General features: G+C 33.4%; 1 protein-coding gene across 1 annotated transcript in view; it reads right to left on the reverse strand.

The window, feature by feature from the left end:
• Positions 1 to 12,000, reverse strand: part of LOC145293718 (uncharacterized) — a 52,589-nt gene that overhangs the window by 29,131 nt on the left and 11,458 nt on the right. The window contains exons 3-5 of the mRNA XM_080140159.1: positions 11,600 to 11,743; positions 7,783 to 7,910; positions 3,010 to 3,115 (exon numbers count right to left, since the gene is read on the reverse strand). Coding sequence (XP_079996285.1) covers positions 3,010 to 3,115; positions 7,783 to 7,910; positions 11,600 to 11,743 — 378 coding nt within the window. The remainder of the gene's footprint in view (positions 1 to 3,009; positions 3,116 to 7,782; positions 7,911 to 11,599; positions 11,744 to 12,000) is intronic.

A 12,000-nucleotide genomic window follows, 5' to 3' on the forward strand; every position in this document is an offset into this window, starting at 1 on the left:
CGGCGCCAACTCACATCAATGTTCCTCACTGGCAAAAATGCATTGAGAATGAGGTGACTATGTAGAAAAATAAATCCAAGAGCACAAAAGCTAACTCGTATTAATGGCACAACTCCCGTTGTCGTAGCTCTTCAACGTTTTGAGTTAAAAAAATAAGAGACCGTACTTTTGGAACGAGCATCGTATCACTCAGCCAACGATTGAACACCTTTCTTGTGGTATATTAGCGAACAGCACAATAATTACTTACAAAAAGAGTTGATATATTCTAATAAAGAGACTATTTTCAGATATGAAACTCTCTGATCTCTATATTAATAACCAGATCTCTATATTAATAAAAAATGTGACCACTCCTCTAATATCCGTGTGAGTGTGTATTTCGAGCCTCTCCTTTCTCGTGACTGACACATTTTCAGTCTTCTTAAAATGTTACTAATAATTCATTTATTGAAATCAAAATGCGATATAGTAGAATTTATATTAATGCTCTAGGCACGTGTCATGGCGATCAGAATGGTCCTTTATTACTTTTGCAATAGCACAAAACAATCCTCGGGAAGAAAAATATTTCACTTTTTAATAGTTTCGCTATATCTCTATCTCTATCTCTATCTCTAATCTATATATATAAAAGCGAAAATGTATGTATGTATGCATGTATGTATGTGTGTATGTTTATGTGTCTGCTAAAAACTTTCGACAGACTGAACAAAAATTCACAAACATTGTCTCATATGAAAGCCCCCTCCTTCGCCCGACAAATATTGAAAAATTGGCCAAAAACGTTGTTTTTCACCCTGAAATCAACACTTTTCTACAGGGGAAGGGGGCCAACAAAAACCGTCCTCTCATGACGAGATCGGTTCTACGCATGCGTCAGAGGACGTCATCACCTGATTTAGTTTAGATATTTGAAGAACTGAATGTACGTCGTGTCAGCTCAGTTGGTTAGAGCGTTGGTTCATTATCTAAACGTGTTGGGTTCGAATCGTGGTGTGAGATGTCTTCTTTTCTTTTTCGATTTTTTTAATTTTAATATTGAAGCAAGGTTATTTAAGCCATTTTTCACGTAATGTTCGTTTTTCTGTTTTTTTTTTTTTTTTTTTTTACTTATTCTTAGGTTTTCATTAACACCCCCACCGATACCCGAAAAGACCCAGGTACCCACCAGTTTAAAAAAAAATTAATATTGAAACAGGCTTATTTAAGCCATTTTTCACGTGTTTTTTGCGGGGGGGGGTATTTTTCAGAAGTTTTTACTTTCGTTTTTTCTGTTTTCTTTTTTGTTTTTGTTTTTCAGATTTTTACATTTGACATCGTTTGTTTGCCTTACGTTAGTTTTTTTTTGTTGGTACTTTAAGGATTTACTTATGGCACAAAGAGGAATAAATTTAAAACAGAACCTAATTAAACATAGTTAAGCCTCATAAATGAATAAATCAAAGGGAAAAAAGAAACAATAAAGCACTTTACTACGGTACCGTATGCCTGTATTCAATTCATACAACATCACGTAAAACCCTTTGCAGTAGATTGCAAATGTCTATGCTTGTAGCGCAGTTGGAAAAAAAAGCACTGCGTTTCTCCTGAATACATGAAATGCCTACGAGGCGTCATAGACTACAAAAGAGTTTAAGTAATAAACCCACAGAACATGTATACAGGGTAGTGACAAAAATTATAACTTGATAACTGCTGCTATTGATTACGGATTGAAACTGCAATTTTACGTGATTTGAAAGATTGTAGTTTTATATGCATTGGTTTGCATATCGATGAGGCGTCGCCTTCAAAAAGTCGTTATAAAGAAACCTGAAGTCGAGATGGCAACAGAATCGAGTCTTTGGAACCAAACTAAATAATTCGGATCATGAGAAGTAGTACGAATACTGAGAACTTTTTTTTTTTTTTTTTTTTTTTTACAAAGGCATCACCACATTATCAAGGCCCAGAGGCCACTCAAGGATAAGGGTTAAAGAGTGTACAGTAGAAGTTGGTCAATATAGTAATCATTAGTAATGAAAATTTGGTAAATTTAATAACTTATATGGAACGGCTCATCAAGAACTTATTTACCTTAGACTTGAACACAACCATATTGTAGTCAGCCGGAAAGCAGGAAAACGGAAGACAATTCCACAGGCGTGCAGTTCTAAGAAAGAAGCTTTGTTCATGGAATCTATGTTTAGGTTTAGGCACAGATAAAGAGTGGGGGAAATTATTGATAGTGTTTACAGCTAGACGAGTGTTTCTTGTGAAAGTTTGGCGAGGGGGGACCATAGATTGAAGCTCAGTTGAACACTTTCCATGAAAATAACGATACATCAGAGACAAACTCGCAACATCTCTTCTGTGAGATAGAGGTTGTAAGGAGGAGAAAAGGACATCTCCTACGAGGCTACGAAGTCTATTTTGAACTCTATCAAGGCAGGACAAGTCCTTTCTAGCAGCTCCTGCCCAGATGTGGCAACAGTATTCCATCCTTGGACGTACCTGGCTCTTATATAGATAGAGAATAGCATCAGCAGTGAGATATCTACTGGATCGATAGAAAGATCCCACCATTTTTCCAGCGGCCTTGGCAACAGATTTGATATACGTGTTCCATTTAAGATCAGGAGTAATGGTCAAGCCCAGAAGCTTGTCAAAACTTGAGGCCTCCTGAAGACGAGAGCCATTCATTTCAATTGATGACAAATGTGGATTAAAATGTTGATGATGTAAAGAGAGAAGCTTGGTTTTAGATGCATTAAAAGTAACCAGCCACTCCTTTCCCCATTGTACTACATGCTCAAGATCAGAGGAGAGAGAATTGGAGAGTACTTGCTCGTTTACTGTCTTAGATGTGGTACCATAAATGGTAGTGTCGTCAGCATAAATGTCTACAAATGATGTAAGGATATGATTTTCACTTTATTACGTTAAACTACATTTCCACGTGATTTGAACAAAATTGTTCTGGTATTATAAATAACATTTCTAAGTATGCAAAACATAACTGTTTACCTTAGTTCGGAGATCCCGGCTGCGTAAATTCACAAGTGCTCGTAAAATATCTACCACTGAGTCAAGGAAACTGTGTAGCTCATTCAGTTTTCGTTCTTTTTGTTTTCTGAAAAATAAAAAAATATGAGCAAAATTATGCTTACAGTTTGTTGTAGACTGAATGTGTTATAGCGAAAGTTGTGATACGGATGATGTGGCCGAGACACACGTTATCAGGAGTTAAATAATTCGGCTAACATATAGAAATAATAAAACGTACCGGGAACGAATATGCGATTGACTCATGTTTTTTGAACTAAAACTTCTTGATCTATATTTTCTAATGGTACACAACTAAAATAATCGATGTTGCTGTAGTAATCGCCGCTATCGAAGAATTCGAAAGTCACTTGTCTTGAATTCATAAGCGTATATTTGCTGCAGTGAATGGTATCTTCTAGTTGTGTTTGTTTGTTTGTTGCCGCCTGATATCACGTGGGACAATAGGCGTACGGCTATTGCTATTCTCTTCATAGAGTTATTTTCTGTATAGGAACGGGGTTGTTATATTTAATGCTAACAATGTGGGCAGGATAAGAAGCGGTCACTAAAGCTGTCTTAGTCTACATGTTTCGCTTAATCGTCTTTCTTCATATTTCTTGCAAAGATAACGTTAGTAGCTGTGTCTGAATCACGTCTGAAATGTTGACATACAAAAAGGTGCACGCAGAAATGCAAAAATATGTCTATATTGGTCACGTGAACCGAGACTATAGCACATATATATTTATATGGACAATATATATTTTTCTTTATATATATATATATATATATATATATATATATATATATATATATATAGTCTTTGAAGTTTCTAACCTTTAAAACTATGCAAAATTATTTTTTATCATTCGTTAGAAAACCATCTAGTCAGCAAGTCATCTAATCACCTACAATCACTGCATCAACTCGCTCTCGAATTTATTATAATACCAATAATTTAGTTTTCAAGGGATCATCAGTTCTTTACCATGAAACACTGTTTCGGGGATTTAAAAACAAAACAGTATATTACATCATGGCTCCCCAGCAGTGTTAATCAAACACCACCACCCTTAATCTTAGGAAAAAGACATGTTACAAACATTTGATCCAATTTCCTATTCTTAATTGCAATTACTAACCTTTTCATATTATAAAAATGAATTTCTTACCTGTGCGATTCATCAATTTCCACATTTAAAATGGTTACATTTTTAAATTTTTTAATTTATAAGTCTTGTATTTATAAGATTAGGATTAATCCATTTAACTACTTATCACCCCCACTATGATTAGTATTTAGTATATTTACATTCTTATTTAAAATTAGATATATAAAGGTTAAAAATATTTTTACACATATACATTTTTTTTTAAAATAAATTTATTATATTTAATTATAAATACATTTTATACATTGCGAATATAGTTTTGAATTTCCTTTATTCATTTAGTCTGGTTTATCTTAAACGATTCAAAAGCATCAGGATAACGAAAAAATGCTTTATTTAACTGTTTAAATATCTTATTTTTATTTTTATCCCCACCTTGTTTATATATATATATATATATATATATATATATATATATATATATATATATATATATTACAAAGGAGTTACCACTTTTCAAGGCTTTAATTGTCAGTAGTTGAAATTTATTAAATTGGATTACTTAAGAGGAACCTCTCATCAAGAACTTGTTTAGATTGGACTTGAAGACGAACATATTATAGTCAGCTGGAAAGCAGGCAAATAGAAGAGAGTTCCACATATGTGCAGTTCTAAGAAAGAAGCTTTGTTCATGGAATCTACGATTGGGTTTAGGCACAGATAAAGAGTGGGGAAAATTATTGATAGTAGTTTTAGCTAGACGAGTGTATATACATTATTACAATTGCAAGCACTATGGAAGTTAGGTTACTATTTTTAATGTGTGTATAGTGATTTGTTTCATACAACACACCAAGGTTCAGTAGCTAAATCTGAAATTTGCTATCTTATTAAAGGAGGAGGAGGAGGAGGAGGGGGTGAGTTTCGTATGGGTGTGGAGTGCTTTCTAGTTTATCCTTGAATGTTTAGCATGATATAACAAAACAAATATGAAATCATTGATAAATGTAGGAATAAATAATGCATATGAAGAACTACCGAATTTGAATCATTGGAATTTAGTATAACGATTCATAATTTTTAATAAAAAATTAGTTTCAAAAGGAAAACAATCAAAATCAACTCGATTGTACGATCGTTTCAGAAACTATGTTCATTTTATTTAAATTAACAATGAATATTGACAATTATTTGACAAAAAAGTGTTTCCTTTAATAACAAAGTGTCCTGATAAACAAAAATAGTGGGGAGCAGTTAAAGACACCGAAATAAAACTAGCATTTAGCCGATATTACTTTTATCTCGATTATAAAATCTGTTTCAATCTGAGTAAGTCTATCCTCTGGCAGGCTGTTATTTTTGTCTTTTAGTTAGAATAATTACTTATCTAAGTACTGTTTTTTGTAAACCTATGTTGTCGTCCATTCGCAAAGATGTTCTCCCCCCCCCCTCACCGTACTAATTCTATTATTTATTTATTCAAATGCAGTTGCAGCGTTCTCGATGTTGGGCGGATATCGCAACAATTGGATTTTCGCTTAAAACAACCACGTATCATCAAAGACACGTTATACATTTTTTTCACATTCAGATGTTCTGAATAATACACATAGTTCTGCGATCCCCGAGCGCTTCATAAAAAAAAAAAAAAACTATGCGAATTTTAGTGCTGATATGTTCACGATCCTGAGTAGGTCACAATCGCCCTTTCATTTTAAAATCCCAGAAACCATTTTATTGTCCTTGAGACCTTCTCTTTACAAGCAAAAAGAAAATCTCTTAGGATTTTATTTGATTTCTATGTGATTTTTTTCCCATTTATTTATTTTATTTTTTTATTTTACTGTTCCCACCCCTTCCATAATCATTACAAGTTTTTTTTATATTTCCTTTTTTTTTTAATCGCAACCTTCCTTGATTTAGCTCTGTTGAGCGAGAAACAAAACCCGATTAGCTAGCGACTTTTCATTTTTTATTTTTATTTTTTAATCATCATATTAAATGGTCTATAATTAGCCATAATTAAGTGTTGCACCCCCAAATTTTCATATATATATATATATTAGCTGGAAATGCGAAGCTCGTTGTTTGATTGTTTACGAACAGGCGATTTGAGCACTATAAAAGTGGTGGCGTGTGTCTATTTAAATTCCGACGAGTTATTTACGGGCGTCGATTCCATGGTCGAGTGGGAGAAGTGCCGACTGTCAACACGACGGTTCTAGGTTCAAACCTTGGTTTGGGAGAGATGCTAGTCTAGCAGCACTGATGTGTTGTGATACAACAAGACAGGACTGTATGTCGATGACTACAGATATATATATATATATATATATATATATATATATATATATATATATATATATGTGTGTGCGTGTTTGTGCTTGTGTGTTCCGCTTGGCCTACAATTTTCTGTCACGAATTGGGTTTGGGGTTGAAATTGAGGTCATGTGAAAGGTCTATGTATTGAAGCTGCAATCAGGCAAATTCTCATTTTTCATTATATAAGACATAGAATAAAAAACAATGTAGAATGCATCGCGGAATTGGTGGTTCTGTATGAACTTATGTGAAGGCATACATTTTAGAGAGACGATTTGTACACAAATACTCAATGGTGTGAACAGATTCTAACTTTTTTGTTTACTCTTTTTTCTCCCCCAACAACAAGGCGCATTGTTATCTGAAACGTAACGAGATTCTGCCTAATAGCGGTCTGTAGGGACTTGGGTAGCGAGATTTTTTTTTTTAATATATAATATTTAAACTTCTGGAGGTTAGTATAGCCAGGCCAGCAAGAAATAGATAAATTATCTTTTAAATTTAGCACTACGATGGAAGTAGTTATTAGAATAGAATGCATTCCGATATCTTATCATCCCAATAGTGCAGAGGTGGGATTTTGCTGATTGGTGTGTTAGTTGGAAATCTGTAAGTCGGAAGGGGCTAAATGCTCAGAGTTCAACAGAGCGCATTTCATAAACGTAATTTTAAACCGACACAGAGATGCGATATTGCGGCGATGAGACAGAAGTTTGAGATTGACAGATAATGCGAGACCTATTAAATTGAAGACATTTAAGCTCTGTGTGTGAGAAATGTAGCAGCTATACTAGTCCAGATATGTGAATAATACGTCATTCCTTGATGAATTGTGGCTTTATAAAGATAAAGAAAACTCGTTGGTGTGAATAATGTTCGAGTACAGTAGAAGGAGCTCATCTTTTTTATAGCAGACTTGTATTTGTTCCGATTCATTTTTCATTTGAATGTTAAGCTGAGGAGGTTTCAAGTAGAGTGATATTTGTCCTGCTAATCTTTGGCTGAGAAAGCATTTATAATTGTTGTAGGAAAGAAGTTTTTGTAATTGTTGTAGGAAAGAAGCTTCCTCTTAGTAGCATTAAATGTTACTTATCACATACAGTCCGATATATCTAATCGCGTTGCCTTGGATAAGCATACATTCGTTTTTCCATCCTTTCTATAACTAGTGTAAATAATGAAAGTTTTGTTTTATTACTAAAACCTCATCTCATCTGTTAAGTGCGAATGTGAAATGATTAAATTTAATCGACAAAAGTGAAATACGCGTCCACAGTTTCTGAACAGTTAAGCAAAAAAAAAAAAAAATGTCGCTTACTCCGTTAATAAAGAGAGAAAAACGGCTGCCTTTAATTTCGTGCACTTCCGGTGGTTAATTAAAATCTTCGTTCCTTCGGCTAACGTCAATTGCTTTCCTCTCCTATTAACTGGGCTGTGCATCTTTTTCTGTAACGAAACAAAAAAGTTATGAATGTGAGACAAAAAAAAAATGGATATTTCTCCAGAACGTGAATCATCAAGTAACCGGAAACTGCATACGGGATTACCCAATAGGCATTCTATTGTCAGCAGACGAGAAGATTCAATAAAATCTTTAAAGTTATTGCAACAAGAATTTATCGAAAATGAATTTATCGAAAATAAATTTATCGAAAATGATTTATGGCACATCATATTAATAAACAAGTGCCCTAGAGACTTAGCGCAAATATATTAAAAATATAACTATATAGTAAAAATAAAAATATATATTGAAAATACAAATATATATTAAAAATACAAATATATATTAAAAATACAAATATATATTAAAAATACATTTTAAATTATTAAAAAAACACACACAAAAAGTACAAGATTTAGCAGCAACAAAAATGTTTTCAAAACACTTCATTTTCTTTGTAAAACAAAATCATTTTTTAGTCGTTTCGATGTTTTGGATGTAAAACTATTTATTTGTAAGTTTTCGCAAATAAAAAAAAATATTTATCTGAAAATTTAAAAACCGTTCTACATACGTTCCTCATATGAATATACTTTTCTCCTGTCTGTCATGAATAAGTTGCTGGAATCTGTGTTAAATAGAGAAGTGGCCACCCTACTCATCAGAAATAACCTACTCATCGACATGCAATATGGTTTCCGTTCTGCTATATCTACAACTGATGTACTAACAGTTTTTTTTCTTCTATATTTGCATGTTGTACAATTTTTTTTAATTCTCCTCTTCTGATGAGAAGTATTTAGCTTCGAAATGGAATGGCCTAGAAAGTTTTTCCTTAAATTTCCTCTTCACTTTTACTTATTGTCTTGACGATAGAATAAAGCTATATACAACTTTTATTCCTCATCTAATGATTAAAGTAAAATTCTGTAGATAAAATATACATAAAAATATGTGCAAATTAAGAATTTATCGTTTAAAACAAGGAATATATGGAGAAGAATTATATTTATTTCATTTATACATTATATATATATTAGGAAACTTGATATATAGGCTATTTGGACTTGTGGAACAAATTCGATTCGTTTTTTAGCTGTCAAAAAGCTACTAGGAAACTACTACTCACACGCACATTCACTCTTTTATGAGTATATAAATAGATTTTCAATAAGTTAGACGTTGCAACAATATTATTCATTCTATTTACACATATTTTCTGTAAATAATTTTTTATAGTAAAAGAGAATTTTTAAAATTAAATAATTATAAAAAAATAAATAATTGTAAAACTGAAAAATCGATACGACAATGAAACAATAATTTTGTAATTAAAAACTTAAAAGAAAAAAACACTTAAAGGATCAGAGACATTTAAGTTTTTTTTTGTTTCTTTTTTTACTTAGTAGACACCACTTATAAATGACCGAAGTCCATTTGATGATAGAGATTAATAAATGTAAGTTGGTAGTTTAGTAATTTTTAATGGTGTAAATTGGGTAGAATTGAATTATTTGCGGAGACGGCTAAACAAGAACTTGTTTACATTGAATTTGAAGGCTACCATGTTGTATTCAACTGGAAAGCAAGAGAGCAGAAGTGTGTTCTACGGGTAGGTACTTCTAGGAAAGAAGCTTTGTTCATAAAATCTGCCTTTAGATTCAGGTACAGATAGAGAGTGTGGAAAATCGTTTATAATGGTTGTAGCTAGTCGTGTGAGTTTTTGTGGAGGTTTTGCAAAAGGAAGGCATAAGTTGGAGTTCCATCGAGCACTTGCCATGAAAATAACGATAGAGCAGAGACAGTCTCGTAATGTTTCTTCTGTGGGAAAGAGGTTAGAGGGAAGTGAAAAGCGCATCAACTACTAGATTTCGAAGCAGGGTTTGAACTCTATCAAGACTGGAGAGGGCGTGCCAAGCAGCTTCTGGCTTAACTTCATGGACTACCTGGCCCTTGTTGCTTAGATTAAATCAACATTGGCAAGAAGCAAAGTGTAATACTACTCCGTTACTGCACGTTATCGGTTTTGCCTCCAGTCGTTGAAGGAACAACCATTCTAGCTCGAGGAAATTAAAAAAAATGTTTACATCAAGAGTGCCCAGTTTTGTGGAGATTACTTTTTCTTACAATAAAACCGACATATAAATCACTCCGAGCAGTAAATCATATAAATAGCAACGTAATTTTTTTTTAATTATTTATTGTTGTTTAGGAATTAATTATTTTGGGTAGCACACACAAAACACAATGAAAACACGTACACCTTTCGTGGTAAATATGGAGGACTAAGTAAATAGGAATAATAAAGTAAAAGTAAATTATGAAAGTAATGCTTTCGATTCTTTAATATAACACCCGAATAGATAAGAGCGGATTGCAAATTGTATTTTATAAAGCCTGAAGATCCATGACATGAGCGCCTCATTTCTCTGTCAAAGATATTGACCATGTGTGACTCTTAGAAAACACACCCTGCCATGAACGTACGTAAGAAACAAAGAAACATCATTGAATTCCTGACGTCTGTTGAACGTTTACTAAGCCGATGCAGTTATTGTCAGCACAGATAGAAGATGGGTTCGTTGACTTCAGAGTTGCAATGATGATTGAAGTGACAAAGTTTGGAATACACCCTACTAAAGCCTGGTTGTCACAGTTGGTGAGTTTTAAAAATGCAATCGAGCCTTCAGGACACTTTAGTAGAAAGTATCAAATTTGGAATAATGCAACATAAACGTATGGAAGGCTTCAAACTGATTTGGACAATTTTGCATTCATCGAGCATCAGTTTTTGAGTGACATAAGAGATTCAAGAAAGACAGGGAGTCTGAGAGGAATGGTTAGGGGTTTGAGAGGAGTAAATAAGTCACAATACCAGAGTTGAGTGGTTAAATAAAGAGTTTCATGGATAACGACCGTCAGATTTCTATAGAGGCAATAAGTGCATAATTTATGTCAGTGTGGGAACTGTACAGCAACTTTTTAACGAGGAAGAGAAGATGCTGGAGGTTTGTGCGAATTTTTTTCAAGGTTGCTGAGAGAATATCAGAAAGAAAGACAGTATCGTGGCCATCAAGACAGTTCCTTACCCTCGGTATAGACCTGCCCTTGCTCCATGTGACTTTTGGTTATTCGCTAAGCCTAATGAAATCTATAGATGCTTTTATTATGAGACAATTGAAGAGATGAAAGAGGCTGTAGTGAAAGTCATTGTAATGTCCACACAGAGAACTTCTCATATGGCCGTCTTGGATATTGGAAGAGTACAACAAATTAATTGCGGAGGAGATTACTTCAAAAGGGTCTAGTGTTTCATGAGTGTACTATCAATAACAGTGCACATACTATAAACCCCCGAAAACTTATTTAAGACACCTATTTAATATGTAGATTCATTTCGAACACTACTTGTTTTGTTGAAAATTATTTTACAGTGTCTCCTTCGATTTAGGACAGTTTTAACAGTAATTTTAAACATGGATTTTTTCTACATGGAGTTTTTCTACGTAGATTTTTTTCTACGTAGATTTTTTCTACGTAGATCTTTTTCTACGTAAATTTTTTCTACGTAGAGTGTTTCTATGTAGAGTTTTTCTGCATGGATTTTTTTTACGTAGATTCTTTCTACGTAGATTTTTTCTGCATGGATTCGTAATAAAGTTTCTATCTTCTTACTTATCTTTCTACTTACGTGATAATTTTTAAGAAATTCTCTTGATGTGCCCCCGTTTTTACACGCGAAAAGCATGGCGTTCGTCTCGTGAAGTTTCTTCTTGATCGGTGCGAACCCCGCTGACCGCCAACTCTGTGGTAGCACCTCACCACATAGAAGATACTAAAATACAATGGTTGGAAAGCAGAAAAAAATTAGAACATAAATAAAAGGAAATTACACTCTCAGTATATATAATCGCATCACAATTTGGCTGATTAACTTACAAGGAAGCAGAAAATCCCTAGTTTTATTGACAAATGGCTTCTGTTATTTAATTAATTGGAATTCTTATTGAGATGAGTTAGTTGTATTATTTATCCATTTATTTATTGCAGACTGTTATCCTCATCTTTTAATTGTTGTTTCACGACGTTTCG

Source organism: Euprymna scolopes, chromosome 15 (genome assembly GCF_053919585.1).
Source record: "Euprymna scolopes isolate OS-2025 chromosome 15, ASM5391958v1, whole genome shotgun sequence".
Classification (NCBI taxonomy): Eukaryota; Metazoa; Mollusca; class Cephalopoda; order Sepiida; family Sepiolidae; genus Euprymna; species Euprymna scolopes.